The sequence below is a fragment of the Anomaloglossus baeobatrachus genome, chromosome 10 (assembly GCF_048569485.1).
Source record: "Anomaloglossus baeobatrachus isolate aAnoBae1 chromosome 10, aAnoBae1.hap1, whole genome shotgun sequence".
NCBI lineage: Eukaryota > Metazoa > Chordata > Amphibia > Anura > Aromobatidae > Anomaloglossus > Anomaloglossus baeobatrachus.
Genome location: NC_134362.1, coordinates 40229028 through 40252074, shown reverse-complemented (window position 1 = coordinate 40252074; position 23047 = coordinate 40229028). Strand labels below are relative to the sequence as shown.

General features: G+C 45.8%; 2 protein-coding genes across 3 annotated transcripts in view; one reads left to right on the top strand and one right to left on the bottom strand.

Annotated features, from left to right (window-relative positions):
• The window catches only part of PC (pyruvate carboxylase), a 419331-nt gene that overhangs the window by 330917 nt on the left and 65367 nt on the right, over positions 1 to 23047 (top strand). The window lies entirely within an intron of this gene.
• Positions 1 to 23047, bottom strand: part of LRFN4 (leucine rich repeat and fibronectin type III domain containing 4) — a 38889-nt gene that overhangs the window by 6298 nt on the left and 9544 nt on the right. For both annotated transcript variants that reach the window (XM_075326301.1, XM_075326300.1), the window contains exon 2: positions 16411 to 17812. In XM_075326301.1, coding sequence (XP_075182416.1) covers positions 16411 to 17792 — 1382 coding nt within the window. In that variant the 5' untranslated portion in view covers positions 17793 to 17812. The remainder of the gene's footprint in view (positions 1 to 16410; positions 17813 to 23047) is intronic.

The following is a 23047-nucleotide window of genomic DNA, read 5'->3' as shown; positions in this document are numbered from 1 at the left end:
CAGTGACAGCTCAGCCGTCCAATCTGAGACTGGAAGGTTCTGGGTTTTCCAGGTGTGCCCTGTTTGGTCTCAGCTATTTAGCTGATCAGTCAGTGGCAAATCACTGCCAGTCTAAAGGGCGCTTTACACGCAGCGATATCGCTAGCGCGCGTACCCGCCCCCGTCTGTTGTGCGTCATGGGCAAATCGCTGCCCGTGGCGCACAACATCGCTTACACCCGTCACACGGACTTACCTTCCCTGCGACGTCGCTGTGGCTGGCGAACCGCATCCTTTCTAAGGGGGTGGTTCTTGCGGCGTCACAGCGACATCACACAGCAGTCGTCCAATAGAAGTGGAGGGGCGGAGATGAGCGGGCGGAATATCCCGCCCACCTCCTTCTTTCCTCATTGCCAGTGGACGCAGGTAAGGAGATGTTCGGCGTTCCTGCGGTGTCACACATAGCGATGAGTGATGCCGCAGGAACGACGAACAACCAGCGGCATGCAACAGCAACGATATTATGAAAAGGAGCGACGTGTCAACGATCAACGATTTTTGACGTTTTTGGGATCGTTGATCGTCGCTCCTTGGTGTCACACACTGAGATGTCGTTAGCGACGACGGATGTCCGTCACAAACACCGTGACCACGACGATATATCGTTAGCGATGTCGCAGCGTGTAAAGAACCCTTTAGTCTTTTGCTCAGTGGTGCTAGTTGGCCTTTTGGGTCTGTGCTCTGGGAATTGATCTTTTGCTGCCTGACCATTGACTTAGATTGACCATCCTTTAGTCTTGTCCTCTTCTCCAATCTGCTATCCTCCAGGTATTCTGACTCCGAATCGTGACCTCACTACTCTTCTGCCTATCCCCTTTATCTTGATGTGACCTCCTGGTACCCGACCCCCCAACGTTTGACTATCCTGCCTCACGACCTGCCCGTGTAGGGACTATCGTTACAACCGGTGAGTTTAAGAGAAGGATAGGCAATTTTTAATGCAAGTATATTGGAAAATAGTTTAGATTGGGATTTAGGAGTAAAATTAATTTGCATTTTGACCATTTTGTAGTCCCGTCAATCAGACCGTGCACGTTTAGACACAAGTAGTTGTAGCTTAGGCACAGGACTTAAGGCCGCTTTACACGCAGCGACATTGCTAGCAATGTCTCTGCCGACCGCCCTCGTCATTTGTGCATCACGGGCAATCGCTGTCCGTGGCGCACAATATCGCTAGCACCCGTCACACATACTTACCTGCCTAGCGACATCGCTGTGGGCGGCGAACAGCCTCTTTTCTAAGGGGGCGGATCGTGTGGTGTCACAGCGACATCACACAGCGGGCGACCAATAGAAGCGGAGGGGCGGAGAGCAGCCGCATGAACGACACGCCCACCTCGTTTCCGGAGGACGCAGGAACGCTGTTGTTAGTTGTTCCCAGGGTGTCACACGTAGCGATGTGTGCTGCCTCAGGAACGACGAACAACCTGCGTCCAGCACCAGAAAGGAACGACAGATCAACGATTAGGTGAGTATTTTTGATCGTTAGTGGTCACTCGTACGTGTCACACGCAACGACGTCGCTAACGAGGCCGGACGTGCGTCACGAATTCCGTGACCCCAACGACATCTCATTAGCGATATCATTGCGTGTAAAGCCCCCTTTAGGCAATAAGTCTATGAAGCCCAATCCATGTACATACGCCAAGGCGCATCATCATATATCCAAGTGTTAGCAAAATTCCCGCTCTCTTAATGTAGCGCTAAAGTTATTTTTATGCGTGTGCTTTGTCCCATTATCACCAGAAAATATTTCACCGTATACCCATTCATTGTTCCATTATTGCATCGGGTTCATTCTATCACCTTGACTTAAGACCATTGATCACGCTGTAAAACAAGTCTTGGGAGATTTATGTGCGCCGTTATTGCTCTTTGCAAATGACAGATATTAGTTTGCAGCATTGTTGGGCTGTGTGTATCGCTTTCCTTTCAATCTATACTAATCAGTGCATTTCATCTCTGCGTGCAGAAGTCTGTTGGGTCTCATCATTTGGTAATCTGTAGGGAAACGGCTGTTACTGGCAGAATTCTATTCTATCTCTCCCACGAGCGGTGGAATATGGCTCCATTATCCCCTCGAGACTCTCATTGCTGACATTAGATCTGCAGACGCTGTGCGTTAGATGCCCTGGAATGAACCGCCATTGCTCGGTAACCGGGTTCAGCCGTCCAAAAAGTGCTACGGGTGCAATAAAATCGAACCCAATGTCGGAACCTGGGATGATCGCCGGATGAAACGCCAAGATGTAGATCTGGCTGACGGTTGCTTACCGAGGGTTGCCGGCCTCTCGGCTAATGGAATCAATTAGGAAGGCATAAAGGAACTGTTAAATATTCATACTCCCTGTATAAAGATAGGGGTTTGTGTGTTTAGGGAGAGCGCCGACGATGACTAACCGTTTTCCGTGTAATCATAGCTCACCGCTAGCATGTACACTGTGTAATAGGAAGATCTGAGACCCCCTGCCATAATCTGTATCTGCAGTGCCAAAAATGTTCTGAGACTTTCTCTCTTGATCATCGCTTTCCGCATTGTCTTGACTGAGCAAACACAACTTTTATTTAAAGGGGAGTCTATCAGCACGATTTCACCCCCCTAATCGCTTTTTCAAAAGTCCAGCAATACCTGTCTGTTCCTGAGAAATTATATGGAAATTACGCTGAAAGACTATGCTACCTCTGTCACTCCAGCTCTATTCTTACCTGTCTGTTCCTGAGAAATTATATGGAAATTAGGCTGAAGGACTATGCTACCTCTGTCACTCCAGCTCTATTCTTACCTGTCTGTTCCTGAGAAATTATATGGTAATTAGTATGAAGGACTATGCTACCTCTGTCACTCCAGCTCTATTCTTACCTGTCTGTTCCTGAGAAATTATATGGAAATTAGGCTGAAGGACTATGCTACCTCTGTCACTCCAGCTCTATTCTTACCTGTCTGTTCCTGAGAAATTATATGGTAATTAGTATGAAGGACTATGCTACCTCTGTCACTCCAGCTCTATCTTTACCTGTCTGTTCCTGATAAATTATATGGAAATTAGGCTGAAGGACTATGCTACCTCTGTCACTCCAGCTCTATTCTTACCTGTCTGTTCCTGATAAATTATATGGAAATTAGGCTGAAGGACTATGCTACCTCTGTCACTCCAGCTCTATTCTTAGCTGTCTGTTCCTGAGAAATTATATGGAAATTAAGCTGAAGGACTATGCTACCTCTGTTACTCCAGCTCTATTCTTACCTGTCTGTTCCTGAGAAATTATATGGTAATTAGTATGAAGGACTATGCTACCTCTGTCACTCCAGCTCTATCTTTACCTGTCTGTTCCTGATAAATTATATGGAAATTAGGCTGAAGGACTATGCTACCTCTGTCACTCCAGCTCTATTCTTACTTGTCTGTTCCTGAGAAATTATATGGAAATTAGGCTGAAGGACTATGCTACCTCTGTCACGCCAGCTCTATTATTCCCCCCCTAAAAGGAACCTGTCACCAGGTTTGAAATCCTGTTGATAGGTTCCCTTTTAATTAAAGGGAACCTGTGACCAGATTTGTCCCCTATTATGCTGCACACCACCAGTGAGTCCTTATATACAACATTCTAGAATACTGTATATAAGAGCCCAGTAGAATCTAGAAAACACCTTTATTATACCCACCTAGCGGGGCGGTTCGGTCCGATGGCCATCACTGGGCTCTTATCCGGCACCTCCTTTATTCTGTGCAGTTGCCATCCTCCTCCTTCCCAGCTCCGTGTGGATGTCACGTCTTAAGTCATCCACACAGAGGCCGCCATTGCGCTCCTGCGCAGGCGCACTTTGACCTGCCCTGCTGAGGTCAGATCAAAGCATTGTAGTGGTCATGCGCGGATAGTCTTTAAGCTTTCCTCAAGCCTACGCATTTAGTGTTTTGCTGTGCACTCAGCAGCGCAAATCAAAGTGGAGTGCACTTGTGGCCTCTGTGTGGATGATGTAGCACACGTCCTCCACAAGGGGCTGGGAAGGAGGACGGCGACTGCACAAGATGGAGGAAACGCCGGACTGAGAACACCAATGCCCATTGGACCCAACTGCCCCCTAGGTGAGTATAAAAAGGTGTGTTTTACATTATACAGAGCGGCCTGGGCTCTTATATACAGTACTAGAAGGTGGCCCGATTCTACGCATCGGGTATTCTAGAATTTACGTATTGTGTAGTTCATGTATGATTTTTGTTATATATATATATATATATATATATATATATATATATATATATATATATATATATATATTTATATATATATATATATATATATATATATATATATATATATAGAGATGTTGTTGTGTGTAGTTACCAAGTGTTTGTGTAGGCGCTGTACATGTTCTGGGTGTTGTCTGGGTGTGGCGGGGGGTGAGAGCGGTGTTGTATGTGTGTTGCGTGTGTTGCGTTGTTTGTGGAGCGCTGTGTGTCTGTAGCGTTGTGTGTGTGTGTTGCGCGGTTTGTGTGTGTGTGGTGTGTTTTGGGGGAGGTATGTTTTGTGCAATGTGTGTGTTGTGCGGTATGTGCGTATATTTGTGTGTGCCGCGGTGTTTGTGTGTTGGGTGTTGTGTGTGTGCAGCGTTGTCTGTATGTGTGGGTGTCTGTGTAGGGCAGTTGTTTGTGGTTCCCAGTGTGTGTGTGTGTGTGGTGTGTTGTGCAGTGCGCGCGTGTGTGTGTGTGTGTGTGTGTGCATCAGCCTCTCTTCTCTCAGCCTACCTCTCCCAGCCTCCCTCCTCCCAGCCTCCCTCAGCATCAGCCTCCCTCTCCCAGCCTCCCCAAGCATCAGCCTCTCTCCTTCCAGCCTCCCCCAGCATCAGCCTCCGCCAGCATCAGCCTCTCTCCTTCCAGCCTCCTCCAGCATCAGCCTCCCTCTCCCAGCCTTCCCCAGGATCAGCCTCTCTCCTCCCAGCCTCCGTCCTCCCAGCCTTCCCCAGCATCAGCTTTCCCCTCCCAGCCTCCCTCAGCATCAGCCTTCCCCAGCATCAGCCTCTCTCCTCCCAGCCTCAGCCTCTCTCTCCTTCCAGCCTCCCCCAGCATCAGCCTCTCTCCTTCCAGCTTCCCTCAGCATCAGCCTCCCCTTCCCAGCCTTCCCCAGGATCAGCCTCTCTCCTCCCAGCCTCCTTCCTCCCAGCCTCCCCCTCCCAGCCTCCCTCAGCATCAGCCTTCCGCTCCCAGTCTCCCCCAGCATCAGCCTCCCCATGCATCAGCCTCTCTCCTTCCAGCCTCCCCCAGCATCAGCCTCCCCTTCCCAGCCTTCCCCAGGATCAGCCTCTCTCCTCCCAGCCTCCTTCCTCCCAGCCTCCCCCTCCCAGCCTCCCTCAGCATCAGCCTTCCGCTCCCAGTCTCCCCCAGCATCAGCCTCCCCAAGCATCAGCCTCCACCAGCATTAGCCTCCACCAGCATTAGCCTCTCTCCTTCCAGCCTCCCCCAGCATCAGCCTCCCCAAGCATCAGCCTCCACCAGCATCAGCCTCCCTCGTCCCAGCCTCCCCCTCCCAGCCTCCCCCAGCATCAGCCTCTCTCCTTCCAGCCTCCCTCAGCATCAGCCTCCCGTTCCCAGCCTTCCCCAGGATCATCCTCTCTCCTCCCAGCCTCCTTCCTCCCAGCCTCCCTCAGCATCAGCCTTCCCCTCCCAGTCTCCCCCAGCATCAGCCTCCACCAGCATCAGCCTCCACCAGCATTAGCCTCCACCAGCATTAGCCTCTCTCCTTCCAGCCTCCCCCAGCATCAGCCTCCCCAAGCATCAGCCTCCACCAGCATCAGCCTCCCTCGTCCCAGCCTCCCCCTCCCAGCCTCCCCCAGCATCAGCCTCTCTCCTCCCAGCCTTCCCCATGATCAGCCTCTCTGCTCCCAGCCTCCTCCAGCACGCCGTGCTCCTCTGCCGACACTCACACACCCGATCGCATCCACTCACACACACCCGATCGCATCCACTCACACACACCCGATCGCATCCACTCACACACACCCGATCGCATCCACTCACACACACCCGATCGCATCCACTCACACACACAGACACTGACGATATCGCACATACGCGCTTATACTCACAACATCCGGGGATATCACATGTTTCTGGCCATGTGATCCTCCCGCAGGTCCTGGAAGCTAACAGCACAGTACCGCCGCCGAGAAGCAAGCGATATCCCAGGATGTTGTGAGTATGTGGATGCGATGTGATGTGTGAGGTGTGTGTGAGAGTGATCTGATTTGTGTGTATGTGTGTGCTGTTATGTGTGTGTGCTGTTATGTGTCTGTATTTTCCGCCGCTGCAGGACCTTGATGTGTGGATGCGATGTGATGTGTGTGTGATGTGTGTGTGAGTGTGAGCCGGTGTACACTGGTAACTATGATACACATCGGGTAACTAAGGGACCTTAGTTACCCGATGTTTATAATGGTTACCAGCTTTCACGGCCTCCGTCAAGATCCCAGCATCGCAAGGTTATGTCTGGCGCTGCCGGGATCCTGACGGAGCCGGTGTAGAAGCAAGCGATATCCCAGCATGTTGTGATGTGGGAGGTGTGATGTGTGAGAGTGAGTGTGAGAGTGAGTGTGATCTGATGCGTGTGTGTACTGACCTGGGAGTCGCGGCTCCGTGTCAGTTGGGCCAGAGCGAGCGTGCATTGCGTGAGGGGGGCGGGGCCTGCAGAGAGCCGGGGAGAGAGGCCAATCCGTGTGGGGGGGCGGGGCCATGGCGAGCCCAGCGGCCAATCAGCTTTGTGTCACCGTAAGGACACAATTTCGGAGCATGACAGACAGACAGATAGACAGACAGACAGACAGACAGACAGAATAAGGCAATTATATATATAGATTCTAGAATGCTGTATATGAGGGCTCACTGGTGGTGGCCACAGCTCAGAAGGGAAAAACCTGGTGACAGGTTCCCTTTAATTAAAGGGAACCTATCGGCAGGATTTCACCCCCCCCCTCCCCCCCCCACCAAATTCTTAATTATCACATGTAGCTTTTTCAAAGACAAGTCCATCAATACTATTACTTGCCTAGTCCGTTCCTCAGTTACTGAGGAATGATATGCAAATTACTCTGAAGGCCTATGCTACCTCTGTCACTCCAGCTCTCGTCCTCGCCCTGTGCTGCCTCGTCCTTCTTTATTGACAACCTCTAAGCTGTGTGACCTCAGGCAAAGGAGCCGTCAGTCAAGAAGGAGGTAATACTGTCACACAAATGGACATATACTGTATATAGTGCAATGATTCCAAATTATTTATATACGAAAGTTACGGAATATTAGCACCAGTGATACCTGTCAGTTTGTCATGTAACCTAGTGTATATAAACACAGTGTAGCGACCAAATTTTGCATAAATAATACAAACCAAATTAAGAATCTGCATTTTTTTCAGAATAATCATCTTTTTTATCCACTTATGAACTACTTTTCCTTCTCCGACCCTCCTAAACCTATTATCCACTCACAACAACCACTTAGATCCAACCTAGTCAATCTAATATATAAAGCTGTGTGTGTGTGTGTAGTGTGTGTCTATGTCCGGGATTGACATCTGCACCGTCGCAGCTACAGCCACAAAATTTTTCACACTCACACTTCTGGACCCCGAGAGCGTCATAGGCTATGTTTTGAGGGGACATTTTAACCCCGCGCTTTACAGTTATTCGCCAAAAAAGACAGAGACAGACACAGACAGGGTAAGAAACAGACATAGACAGGGTAAGAGACAGACACAAAGAGGCAGCCACAGACAGGGTAAGAAACGGACACAAAGAGACAGACAAAGAGACTGTCAGGGAAAGAGACAGACAAAGAGACAGAGACAGACACAGGGAGACAGACAGGGAAAGAAAGGGAAAGAGACATACAGGGTAAGAGACCGACAAAGACAGGGTAAGAGACCGACAAAGACAGGGTAAGAGACCGACAAAGACAGGGTAAGAGACCGACAAAGACAGGGTAAGAGACCGACAAAGACAGGGTAAGAGACCGACAAAGACAGGGTAAGAGACCGACAAAGACAGGCTAAGAGACCGACAAAGACAGGCTAAGAGACCGACAAAGACAGGCTAAGAGACCGACAAAGACAGGCTAAGAGACCGACAAAGACAGGCTAAGAGACCGACAAAGACAGGCTAAGAGACCGACAAAGACCGGCTAAGAGACCGACAAAGACCGGCTAAGAGACCGACAAAGACCGGGTAAGAGACCGACAAAGACAGGGTAAGAGACCGACAAAGACAGGCTAAGAGACCGACAAAGACAGGCTAAGAGACCGACAAAGACAGGCTAAGAGACCGACAAAGACAGGCTAAGAGACCGACAAAGACCGGCTAAGAGACCGACAAAGACCGAGTAAGAGACCGACAAAGACAGGGTAAGAGACCGACAAAGACAGGGTAAGAGACCGACAAAGACAGGGTAAGAGACCGACAAAGACAGGGTAAGAGACCGACAAAGACAGGGAAAGAGACCGACAAAGACAGGGAAAGAGACCGACAAAGACAGGGAAAGAGACCGACAAAGACAGGGTAAGAGACCGACAAAGACAGGGTAAGAGACCGACAAAGACAGGGTAAGAGACCGACAAAGACAGGCTAAGAGACCGACAAAGACCGGCTAAGAGACCGACAAAGACCGGGTAAGAGACCGACAAAGACCGGGTAAGAGACCGACAAAGACCGGGTAAGAGACCGACAAAGACCGGGTAAGAGACCGACAAAGACCGGGTAAGAGACCGACAAAGACCGGCTAAGAGACCGACAAAGACCGGCTAAGAGACCGACAAAGACAGGGTAAGAGACCGACAAAGACAGGGTAAGAGACCGACAAAGACAGGGTAAGAGACCGACAAAGACAGGGTAAGAGACCGACAAAGACAGGGTAAGAGACCGACAAAGACAGGGAAAGAGACCGACAAAGACAGGGAAAGAGACCGACAAAGACAGGGAAAGAGACCGACAAAGACAGGGAAAGAGACCGACAAAGACAGGGAAAGAGACCGACAAAGACAGGGAAAGAGACCGACAAAGACAGGGAAAGAGACCGACAAAGACAGGGAAAGAGACCGACAAAGACAGGGAAAGAGACCGACAAAGACAGGGAAAGAGACCGACAAAGACAGGGAAAGAGACCGACAAAGACAGGGAAAGAGACCGACAAAGACAGGGAAAGAGACCGACAAAGACAGGGAAAGAGACCGACAAAGACAGGGAAAGAGACCGACAAAGACAGGGAAAGAGACCGACAAAGACAGGGAAAGAGACCGACAAAGACAGGGAAAGAGACCGACAAAGACAGGGAAAGAGACCGACAAAGACAGGGAAAGAGACCGACAAAGACAGGGAAAGAGACCGACAAAGACAGGGAAAGAGACCGACAAAGACAGGGAAAGAGACCGACAAAGACAGGGAAAGAGACCGACAAAGACAGGGAAAGAGACCGACAAAGACAGGGAAAGAGACCGACGGAGGGAAAGAGACAGACGGAGGGACACAAAGATATATATACAGAGGGGGAGACAGACAGAGGGACACAAAGATATATATACAGAGGGGGAGACAGACAGAGAATGGGAGAGAAACAGAGAGACCGTTACTATCCCGGGCGTTAATACATTCTATTTTGTTAACAACTGTTATTAACCCGGGCAAAGCCGGGTAGTACAGCTAGTGTTAGATAAACTCCTAGTTCACGGAGATGTCAGGTTACAGCCCCTACCAGTACAGCGCCGTGGAATCAATGGTGCTATAAAAGGGAAAATAAACCACTAAATCTGTACTGGATTCACAGCCACACAGCTTAGTACTATAATATCCTTCACGCTGCTATATATTGTCTCCTATGACACTGCTGATCCTGAACAAATACCATACAGAGAATGATCGGTAATTCCTTGTGTGTGCTGTGTATGGGAGACATCATTGCAGCTAGTCTCCACCCACTAGCTCAGAGACAACTGAAAAATTAAAGAGATAATCTGCGGTTTAAAAAAATAAGTAATATAATGGCTAGAAATGGTGTTATTTCTTATTTACACACATGATGGATTGTTTTGAAAAATTATCTGGAATGACATGTACGCTTTAATACATACTGGCACAGCAACTCCGTCCGGAGATTCTGTGTGCTTTATGCGTTCACTTTTTGGATGGAAACATTCCATGTTTAGATGTGTTTATTTTTATGGGGGCATGTTAGGTACTTTTTAATAGGGCAAGGTTCCGGTATCGAAGAAGACTTCACAGGAAAGGGGAAAATGAGACTAGATCCATCAGGAATTTTAGCACCCCAACAGGTACTGGAGACTGGACCCGATCCCTGGTCTATTTGGCCTACATGGTGAGAACGCTTTGCTACCATAGATCAGTGGTCAATCAATCTCCTGGTCCATTACTTTTTGGCATTGTACCCACAACATATCATTTACCCATTACTATAAGAGACAGTCCACTGACCGGGACCGGACAAATAATGCGTGCCACTAGTGCCACTATTCCGTAACTCTTGTATATGTGTAATTTCGGCACCTAACAGTATATGCCCATTCATGTGAAAGTATTTTTGGGTTTGCATGTTTACTAGTTGCTAAAAGTTCTACCATAACTGTTCGGCCATATTTGAGCTTTCATTGAGAATAGCAGGCGGGCTACTCAATTAAAAGTGATTCCAAAAACTTTCCGAGGGGTTTCGGAATTCGTTGAGTTGGGACTTGAGCTCAATTATAGAGGAATTTATCTGTTTCAAAAAGTTTTATTTCATGGAAAATCATCGTCAATGGAGTTTGTTTTACTGGATCATAGGGGACAGAAGGCTGGTTGTTTGTTTTGGGGTTTTTTTTCCCGGTTAAAAGATGACTACATTAATGACAACCCAAAAATCAATTTTTACATCTGGTTCTGATGAAATTCGTCATGTATCTGATCTGACTCTGCCATAAGTTCCTCCTTTCTGCCCATAATAAGGCCATGTGTGCACTAGAAAGTGACGAGCAAGGGAAATCCGGACCCTCTTAAAGAATCCCGCACCTGCGGTAAAAAACCGCACCAATACCGCAACGAAATCCACATGCCATTTGACGCGGTTTGGTGCAGATTTGACGCGGATTTGCAGCGTTTTTTCCGCGGGTTGGTCCCTGCGTTTTTTTTTACTATTATCTATGGCAAAAACCACAGATACCTGCGGAAAAGAAGTGGCATGCACATTAATTCCACAGCGGACAATCCGTGGGTAAATCCGCAGGTATAAAAAAGCATGCGCACAGCATTTTTTTTATACCCATAGGTTTTGCTGGGGAATGACTGCAGCAATGTTACACATTTTCTGCAGCAAATACGCGGTAAAATCCGCAGCGTGCACACATAGCCTAAATCAGTTTACACTGATGTATGCTCAGTCTTTAGTAGTCAGATAGCCCTGCTATAAATCTCCTTTTTGTGTTTGATCTCTCTATACCCCCTGAGAAAACAAGCTCAAAACATGAAACGCGCGTTGGAAAACATGTTTTATGGCAAATCAGCATTGTGCATCTCATAATGGGTAAGGGCATGTGTGCCACATACATATAAATGGGTACATGTATTAATTTTGTATATAGGTAGTGGAGGTTTTCATCACTTTATATCTCTTGTACCTATCCTACAATGTACTGCTTTGTTGATTATGTTCGGGTTTTTGTTTTTTTTTCTTTATTACATTTTATATATTAAGATTTACTAAATACATTTCAAAACCCTTTTTGTATAAACTGTCCTATTTACTTCAATCCTTATGTTGCGAGCTTCTCCTAGTATCGCCTATAGAGACATCTGGCCATCACTAGCCGTTCCTTCCCATAGAAAAGATACCTATATCTTTTTACTTTATGAATTATCTCCCCAGCTATAGTTCATCCCCAAGGATCATTTTGTTAAAAATCTGGATTCAATCCACAAATGGCGAATGCCTTTTGTGTACGTGGCCAGCGTGGACGGGGACGAAGTATCGCCTTTTCCTTTCCTATGTATGGTTTAAAGGGGCTGCTATTCCATGTAAACTGTCCTCCATATTATCTGTGTATAGGAATACAGCTGTCACTTTAATACACTGGACGTTTGCGTCCATGCTCTCGCGTGTGATAATCTCATAATTTAATAGCTGCCGGACTGGTCTGTTGTAGAAAGCAGATGGTGCCATCATTTGATATCATTAGAGGGCATGGCTACAGTGCTCGGCAAAAATGTGCCTTCCTTTGTATTTTCCCCAGTTGCACATTTGTCACATTGAATGGTTTCTGATCTTTAAATGGATTTTTCCACTGCAAGCATATTTGCCGTATTGATTAGCTATGCCTTAAATGACTGATTTGGTCGTAAACAAGGACATTGGCGCTCGGTCCCCAGCTCTAGTTTTAAAGCTTTATTTATATATATATATATATATATATATATATATATATATAATATATATATATAATATATATATATAATATATATATATATATATATATATATATATATATATATATATATATATATATATATATATATATATATATATAATCACACTTTTTTAATTTATTTTTTTTAGGGAATTTTAGTCCCTAGTTTTCTGATTTCTCCATAATCTCTCTCTGGGGGACACTTCAGGCTTCAAGTAGTCCAATCTTAAGGCTTTTTTGACTTGTTTTCTCTTAAAGGGAACCTGTCAGCAGATTTGGGGCCTATAAGTTGTGGGCACCACCAGTAGGCTCTTATATACAGCATTCTAACATGCTGTATATAAGAGTCCAGGCCGCTGTGTAGAACATAAAAATCACTTTATAATACTCACCTAAACGGCCGGTGAGGTGCACATGAGTCAGATGGGTGTCTCCGTTCTCCGGTGCCTCGTCTTTCGGCCATCTTTGTCCTCTGTCTTCTGAAGCCTGGGTGCATGACTCATCCTATGTCATCCACATTAGCAGACACCAGGGTCCTGCGCAGGCGCACTTTGATTTGCACTTAACATAGCTGATCAAAGTATTATAGTGCACCTGTGCGGGACCTCAATGCCGACTATTGTGGATGACGCCGGACGCGTAATTCACACTAGTTTACCTAGGAGGAAGACAAAGGTGGCCGAAAGAGGAGACGCCGGACCTGGAGAACAGAGACGCCCATTCGACCCATTAGAATGCTGTATATAAGAGCTCACTGGTGGTTGCTGCAGCTTATAGGCCCCAAATCTGGTGAAAGGTTCCCTTTAAGAGGGCCAACCATCAGGATTTTCAAATATAAACTAAAGTAAGTGCTATACTGGCGCTATCATGCTGATTCTATGCATAAATTTACTTGCCTGTTTTGCAGAAAGTATACATCCGATCTCACAAGTAAAGTTTGTGAAATGCACTGTTATTTGATTCATAGGTGTAACGGAATATCTAATAGGTGGGTCAGGTTTTGCCAGTTATTCCCGCCCCTGTGTGCTGCCTGTCCTTCCACCTCTTGTCCTTGACAGACTGGGGGGGACAGGCAGGCAGATGGAGGCGGGAATAACTAGCAAAACCCGACCCACCTATTAGATATTCTGCAGCACCTATCAATCAAGTAACAGTGCATTTCACAAACTTTACTTACCTATATTTTAGAAACTATACATCCGATCTCACAATTAAAGGTATGTATAGAATCAACATGATAGCGCCAGTATAGCACTGGCTTTAGTTTATATAGGAAAGTCCTGGTGGCTGGTCCTCTTTAACCATTCAGTCTAGACTGACTTAGAACCAGCGATCATTTTCTGACTACTGAAACTCTTATGATTCTGCTTCGAAACGGCTGACTCCACCTCAATAATGGCAAAATTGTTCCTTTGGGTGGCCTCGCACTACTACCGGTACCATCACCACCATCAAATTTAGATCTTTGTATGATGTGCTGACTCAATAGTGATGCTCCTTACTCCAGACATAATAATTGGCCACTTTCATGCAATTTGTTCCCATAGTTCATAGAGGTCCAACCAACCTACATGACTATTGCGAATCCATGCTCCTAGGAACGTTTGTTTCATGTTAATAGTCCGGTCACCCAACGAATGAGGAACATGCTCATTCTTCTGATATATTTGGTCTGTACCAAAGATCTTCGTTTTCGGCAGCATCAGTTTTGAGTCAACAGGTCCTGTGCTGCCAAGGAGAGTCCCAGCCTATGCACAATCAACGATCTGTTACGGATCATTCAGTAACCATCTGAAGCTCTATCTGCCTGTGATAATGCGCAAATTAGAGAACAGCCATGCTGTCGACGGCCATGCTGAACTCCTTGTGCCTGCCCTCGTCGGATCGCAGACAATACTTTAGTTTGAGGCCTGGCAAGTACCAGCATGGGAGAAGTGCTGGGAATCTGCCCCCACCCCCTTCCAAAAAAATGAGAGAACAAGTAGCTCGTTTAGTATCTCAAACGGACCTATGAGCTACCAGAACATTGAACGATCTACTATCAACCACTGTCTACACCATCTCCTCCATGCAAGGGTGTGCTCGGTCTGCTGAGCGTTCCTTTGTTCCCTGTAGGAGAGCCTCTACCAAACACCTCTATGGTAGGTTATCCTCGATTATCGTCAGAATGTGGGTCCCCCTGTCCTGGATAGTGTCAAAGCACCAGTAATTGGAGAGGTAGTGATACAAATACAAGAGCTCGTATTTGGAACTTCCTTGGCAATGAATGGAGAGAGCCAACACGTACCCCCACCTCTCCACTCTCCACTCACTGATGGTCAGATGCTGGCTGGAAAAAGGTGACCTCTCTTTCTGGAGGTAGGCAAGGGTTGCAGAGGTGGAACTGACACTAATTAGACATTTATGGTCTACCCATTAGATATGCCATAAATGTTTGTTGTGAGACCATCCCTTGTAACGGCAATCGGTTATCTGATTCATGGTCCACATTTGTCATGAATAAGTCTGGCTGCGTTCTTCTCTATGATCGGATCTCTTTAAAACCTCTTTTCTACGACTGCCCATGATGATGACTTTATGACAATTTTTTTCCAGTATTGTAGCTACAACCACCAACAGCTGCCATGCTTCTAAGATTGCCTTGAACCTGCAGAGTGGGACCTCAATGAAACTAGATCTTACTCGTCAAATGCTATTTAATCATTGACGTAATTAAGAAGATAAATTTTTAGGCACATCAGTTGCTTTCAAGAACATTTGTCACCAGGTTTATGCTGCCCTTTTAGTATGAGGGGCGGACTTCTCCTGGCTTCCCGCATGTTCCATGTACAGTTTAATGAGTATCGAGGACACTACAGCAAGGTCAGGTAATGAGAAGGACTCCTGTCCTGTTTTAGGACACCAAGAAGCCTAGTAAGATGGAATCGGGGTCTTTATACTGACCTCAGATTGGGCTCAGCATAAACTTGGTGACTATATCTTTGAGATCTATATATGTTGTAAAGAGTTAAGTCAAGATTTTACAAAATTTAGAGGTATCTGTAAATTTGCAGAGAAATATTGCAGAAAAAAAGTCTACAGTCTGAAAACTTCAGCCATATTGCCCTTCTTCTGTTGTGTCACCTTGCAACACTAAGCTAATGGTTTCAACGCGTTTTAGCCACATTCTGGTGCTTCGGTCTCCAACCCTGAAAACAGGATTTGGACGTATCCACCAACAGGGCCATTGACTTTTATGAAGTAGATGTGCTCTATCTGACCTCAGTCGACTGTGTTTTTGTGCTGGTCCCATTTTTTTCTGGACTTCAGACATAAACTCCAACTGAGCCACTGACGTGTGGCTGAAACGCAACATGAACCCGACCTTATAAATGCATGTTAGAAAGAAGCAGGGATCAGATGAAAGGATGGAATTATGATGCAGGATCAGACTACACAATATCTATTTGTAGTCTGTTACCGTGGAGACACTTAGAATGCATAAACTCAACATTCAAAAATAGATTGGAGATCTCTAAGGTTACTTGTATTTGCAAAATGATTTCTTATGAAACAATATACAGGTGTTGTCACAATTAACCCTACTCTCATATTAAAGGCCCATTCAGATGATCATGCATATCAAATCTGAGCATGGACTGGTTGTGGCTCTAAAGACCAGAGCATGACCACTTTGAGGCTGTGATGCTCAGGTCAGGAGAGCCACCTACAGGTTATACATTACAGTTTGAGAATTGGACTAAGATCCATGAACATCTGTCTTGAACGTTACTGTACCATACCCTTGGTAGACTGTTCACACTCCATTCTAGGATCTCTGCTCTGGAGTTAACGGTCCGGTCTTGACAGATATTGAGTTCCTAATTCTTTACGCTAATATACAACAAATTGTAGCTTGTGGCACAGAATGTAGATACATATTATAAGAGGATTGAGTTGGCCTTACCTGTAAACCAGTGTCTCATCTGCTGTGCAGTTGTATTGGACCTGGAACATCCATACTACGTAGGCCGATCTGTTCATGTACCATCTTATCAATGCCGAAGATGACGTAACATCAGTCACCACAACAGCAGTATCCGGTACCTTCCTTTCTTCTGTAGCATTAATAGATGTCTTTGATGATGTGGTAATATCAGAAGAACCAGGATCCTGTCTCAATACGCTAACTGTTCCATTGTTGCGATGTGGCAACGGGATCATTTTTAGGTCAACTTGTGCTGTCGATTCCCCAGCAGCATTGATTGCTATACAAGTATATGCTCCATCGTCCCTGATAGTTGTAACTAGTATATCTAGGGTTCCGTTCCGATAGGAAGCTGTCCTAGAAGAGTTTGCCATTATTTTATCATCTGGTGACACCCAATGAATAACAGGCTCTGGGTCCCCAATTGCCCGGCACTTCAGTGTTGCCCTTTGGCCTTCTAACACCCAAAGCTGATGTGTGTGTCGGGTAATTAGCGGAGGCTCACATGTGAACTCCTCTTCCGGTATTGACCAAAAATAACGTCCTGCGAGCTGTGGAGGAGACGCGCATGTTTCCATGTCATCCTCTCTTACTAATCTACGTAACCATAAGAGTTCACAGTTGCAATGGAATGGATTACCTCCAAAATTTAGCACAATTGTTGAAGTGTAAGGGGTAGGGCTAACCACTCCAGTTTGGGAACGGACAAAAAGTGGATCTGGAGGTAGTGTATATAGTCTGTTAGATGTCATGTCCAGTCTGGAAAGTTTGTAAAGTTCTGAGAATGTGCCTTCCATGACAAAGTCTATTAGATTGTGGTCAAGATTGAGCGTATGTAAACTAACCATATTTTGCATCGCCTCCCATGGAACGCCAATCAGATTATTATATGATAAATCCAAGTCTTCCAAAGTTAAGAGGAAATCGTCAAAAGTAGCCACCGGGATTGTCACTAGCTGGTTATTGTTGATGATGAGGTGTTGGAGATTGAGCATTCCTCTTAAAGCTTCCTCGTGAATGGCAGTAAGACGATTTCCATCTAAATGTAAAGACCTCAAGCTCTCTAGATCACCAAAGGCATAAGGTTGAATATTATCAATTGTGTTTCTTGACAAGGTGAGATCCACCAACCCGGTCATGTTAAGGAAGTCTTCTTGCTCCACGACCCTAATAAAATTATCCGCCAGCCGTAGTTCCACAGTCCTGCGGTCTATGTTGGGTGGCACGTAGAGTAGCCCCTTGTTAGCGCACAGTGTGCTTAGAGATTCTGAAAGGTTTTGGCAGGTACAATGAAAGGGACAAGAATGGACCATGGTCACAAGGCTTCCTACCAGTAGAACACCCCAGACCAACTTTTCCATGGTAGAAGAAGTATTAACGTCTGCAAAACAAAATAGATACTTTTGTTAATTGTTGCACCTTGGCCAAATGAGACTTGGCAAGGGGTCGTTGAAGTGCTACCTTCCCACTTACAGGTTTTTTTTAACCCCTTTGACATGATGACAAAATCTAGGCGGCACTCGGGAATCAGCGGTGCATGAGTCTAGGGAAGGCATCCACAATCCAAATAAGACTCAAACAGCACACCAATTTCGTGAAGACTAATAAACAGAGATGAGCGAAACTGAGGTTCAGTGTTCGTACCAAACACAGACTTTACTAAAAAACAGAGTTCATATTCGGCGTTCAGGTGCGTTATGTATGAACACCACTCGTGCAAGCATTGCTGTCCTTGGTATACTTGGTGCTCAGCCCAGTGCGAGGCGCTTGCAGTGTTTGAACCAGGTAACAACAGCGTGATCAGACATAGTGTGCACCCCAAAATGTTTTGGAAAACCCCTGTCTGCCCCCCCCTAAGCGATCTCTTTATGGTTGGCTGCATGAGTGACTTCAATTGGGTTCTGGTTAAGTCCGGCTCCCAAACGGAACGTTATCTACAGTCCAGATGAACCCAACGAAACGAACTTCCACGGGTCGGCTCATCTCTACTTATAAAGAATTTATTCCATCAATTCCATGCATAGGAATAGGCAACAATAGTAATGTGTTTCGGCTTGGCCCAAGCCTTTCTCAAACAAGACATCAAGATGTCTCAAGTGTGCCAAGTCGAAACGCGTTACTATCGTTGCTTATTCCGTTGCATGGAATTGATGGAACAAATTCTTTATATGGCTACTTTCACATATCGTTTTTTGCAATCAGGCACAATCCGGTTTGTGCCTGATGGAACGGATCCATCGCAGATTGTGTGAAAACTGATGCAATGGATCCGTTGTCCCCTTTTTTTTTTTTTCCAAAAAGTTAGGTGATCATGAAAACCAGAATCAGAGAGAGAGAGAGAGATTTTTTTGTGACCAGAAATGATTTTACAGAACGTCTGGGCATGCCCAGAAGCAAAAAACGGATCCGTCGGCTGATTCAGTCATTTGCCGGATGACGACGGATTCGGCGCCCATAGGATTCCGTTGTAATAAAAGACGGACGGCACCGGATCTGTCGCCTTCCGGTTTTTCGTCGGTCACAAAAAACGCAGCTTTGGACATTCCTTCCGGCGGCCGCACTGACAAATTTCGCCGGATGAATTGCGAGGCCATGCGGCACAATCTGGCGCCGGATCACTTTTATCCACGATTCGCCGGATTGTGCCGCATGGCAAAAAACTGATTTGTGAAAGAGGCCTAAGTCTTCACAAAATTGGAGTGCCGATCTATTCTTCATTATTTGACGTAATCAAGGCAGTTAATTAGGGCATGTATGGGCCAAATATGGAGAGGAAAGTATACGGAGAACCTATAGGGGTATGCCATAGTTAGTTGGAAAGAGGTTTTAAAATTTCTACCAACCACTGGCGTCTTTAATATGGTAATTATAGACAAGGCTATAGGAGTGCCTTTAAGAACCACTCTAAAATGATCAATTATATAAGGCCCAATTTAGATAAATTGAAGACGATATTAAAGATAATATACGGCACTTTAGAATAATTTCCACTTCATCATAAAATAAGCCATTTTTTTTCTTATCAAATACACTCTTGGGGCTGCCATTAAAGGGAGTGTCAATACCATCCATTATATTGCACTTAGTCACTATAGTTCTCAATGCGCATTACGTAAAGAAATCCTGAATGTTTAACCACCTTCTCTTCTGTGCCTGCTACTATTGCTGTCACTACATGAGTATGCGGGAATAATGGCTCTCCTCAGCACGAGCCCACTTGGATAGTATTGAATTCCCATCCTGCATCTTTCTGTTGTGAGATCAATAGCTATTTTCAGGCAGGTCTTTTCTTTCGCTCCTTCTTCAAGCTGATTTCTGTTGTTAGGTGCTGCCCTACGGTCGTGAACGTGTTTGGTTAAGGATGTGGCTCGGAATGCTTGACCTTAAACTTGATTTTGTACTGCCGCAAAATGCCCGTATTTACCGTGAACCTCTCCGCTCTACATTTTTGTAAGCTTTTGGGTTATTAAGGCAATTTTTCAGTCTCGTTTATAAAAACTGTATTACAAAAAAAAGACAAAAATGGGCCTAGTTTGTTATAAAAAAAAAACAATCACATTGCAGCTTTTATTTTTAAACACTGGAAAAAGTAAAATCATAACGTGCATCCCAGTTATTTTCTTTTTTTTTATATTTCTTTATGCCCCAATGACTTTGGAATGGCGGGGAACTGAGGCTCCTAAGTTGTCCCTCAAGCTAGGCGACCCCATGCAATCCCTAATCTCAGTGATACTCTTGATGGTGTAGAGGCCTGAGTCTCCTTCCTGGCAATCCCTTATTTCAGGGATAGTCTTGATGGTGGAGAGGTCTGAGTCTCCTTCCTGGCAATCCCTAATCTCAGGGATACTCTTGATGGTGGCGAGGCCTGAGTCTCCTTCCCGGCAATCCCTAATTTCAGGGATACTCTTGATAGTGGAGAGGCCTGAGTCTCCTTCCTGGCAATCCCTAATCTCAGGGATACTCTTGATGGTGGAGAGGCCTGAGTCTCCTTCTTGGCAATCCCTAATCTCAGGGATACTCTTGATGGTGGAGAGGCCTGAGTCTCCTTCCCGGCAATCCCTAATTTCAGGGATACTCTTGATAGTGGAGAGGCCTGAGTCTCCTTCCTGGCAATCCCTAATCTCAGGGATACTCTTGATGGTGGAGAGGCCTGAGTCTCCTTCTTGGCAATCCCTAATCTCAGGCATACTCTTGATAGTGGAAAGGCCTGAGTCTCCTTCCTGGCCCTGCTCCTGACCAGTCTTGATCTGATTCCCCCTCCTCGCCCCTCACCCCAGAGCGGGACATGACAGGAGTGTGTTGAAAACCACAGATAAAAACAGACAAGGGAAAAAACAAAACTCTGTCACACAGCACACACACACAAAGGTAAAGACCATAAGCGATTCAGGAGGAAAAACAAGAGCAGGAAGGAAGTACAAAACAGGGGTAAACTCCATAAACCCTCCAAGCAATAAGCACAACTAACCACAACTTTCACCAGCGAGTCTGGACACCACACCTCACAGACCAATATAGAATAAACTATAGCTGGCATGGGTAGAAAGATTCCACCAGCAAAAATAGGAGGGGGGCAGATGTGATAGGTTACCCCACAATATGTGATTAAAGGAGCAAGCAGACTAGAAGAGATTAACTCTTGCTAGCCTGCCTATAAATCGGCACACAGCAAGTAATTGTCCACGTCTGCCTCTGTTGATCCCAGACACCAGAGAAGTCATCGGGCGGAGTGTCAGAATCTGCAATCTGAACAGAGCCCAATGCTGCAATGACAGTCTGCAAAATATGTGCAAAATACTGTGTGACACTTTAACTAACTCTGACTATTAAAATGCATTTTCATCGTTTTTTTGAGGAGAAATATTACCTATTAACCCCCCTCCCCTCGTCTAAGGCCTCTAACCCAGCCAAACTGTCTCCTTAGTTCTGATTAGGAGCAAGAAAAGTGAAATGGCTGAATGAAAATAGAGATTCTGGTGTGGCAAATGTCTTAAAAGGAATCTGTCATCAGGTTTTTGCTACAAACCATCAGAGAGCAGCATGATGTAGGGGCTGGGATCCTGATTTGAAAGATGTATCACTTAGTTTACTTGGTGCTGCAGTTTTGATTAAAATGCAGATCAACCAGTTATCTAAATGCTGAGCTCTGTGTAACCCGGCCCACACAACTGATTGGCTGCTTCCTCTGTATACTCTTTATAGACAGAAAGTTGCCAATCAGTAGTGGGGGCTAGGTTGAACTTCATGGCAGGAGACAACTAGTTATCTAGTAATAAACTCCAGCTGATAAAACAATGATTTCATCAAAACTACAGGAAGCCGCTCAGTAAGGCCGGGGCCACATGGGGGACTAATGCGATCCTCGCATGACTCTTCTCACGCTGGCAGCACAGCGGGAGCCGGGTGTCATGCGAGTGTCACTGCGACTGAGGTCTGATCATGTGATCGGACCACAGCTGCAAGGAGCAGGCCAGCATTGAGGAGGGGCGGACCTCAGCTGTGAGGGCGGGCCGACGCTATGGAGGGGCGGGCCGGCGCTGCAGAGCGGAGGGAGGTATTTATCTCCCTCTCTCCTCCATAGCCGGCTATTGCCATTCTCGCCCTACACTCGCGGTACACCGGTGTACTGCGAGTGCAGTGTGATTTTTCTCTAGCCCCATAGACTTGAATGGGTGCGAGAGAAAGAGTCTTGCATTACAATCGCAGCATACTGCGACTGTTTTCTCGGTCCGATTAGGGCTGAGAAAATAATCGCTCATGGGTGCTGGCACATAGGTTAATACTGGTCCGAGTGGAATGTGATGTTTTATCGCATTCCACTCGCTCCGATTTTCATGCCGTGTGTCTTAGGCCTAAGAGTCACATTCCTGGAATCCTGGTCTCTGTTTCTACATCATGCTGCTCTCAAATTAGGAAACTCTAATGACAGATTCCCTTTAAAGGGTTGATATTGACTTCTAAAAAATGCTACTTCCAATAGATGGCAATAGATGCCCCCTCCTCTTCCTATTTGCTCACTTGACCTTCATATTAGTTCCTAATTTTTCTTCCCTGTTTTTCAAAAATGATCAGTCATCCTATGTGGTTGTCCCTGAGCTTTTCCACATAGGATTAGTAGTAAATGTATACAGCCATAACTTTTCACCATTCACAAGTCTAGAAAATGTGGCTCATAACCCTGCAGGAGCTTTGTCGTTTCTTGGCTGCATTAAACCCATGTAGCTAAGCAATTTCTCAAGGACCAATGAAGGACATATATATATTTAGGTGGAAATGTTTTTTGGGTTATTTTTATTTTTTTTTCTTATTTTGTCCCTTTACATTGTCCCCCCTTATAGTATTAAAGAATAATTTTAGATTTTCTTTTTTCCCCTTTTTATCATATATAAAAATTCAGGTGCTCAGAATGGTGCTAATTTATTGGGTGAAATCCACCCCTTTTGCATATTTTTACATCTTTTCCGCTTGTTATAAAGTTGCTGCTGCCATGCTTCCCATGGCCTCTCATCTTTGTTGCATCTCTGTTCTTCCCAGTGCTCTAATTTATTCTTCCTCTTCTTCCTCTCGCTCTATTCTATTTTTTTTTTCCTCTGCTATTCTCGTCTCCGGTTGACAG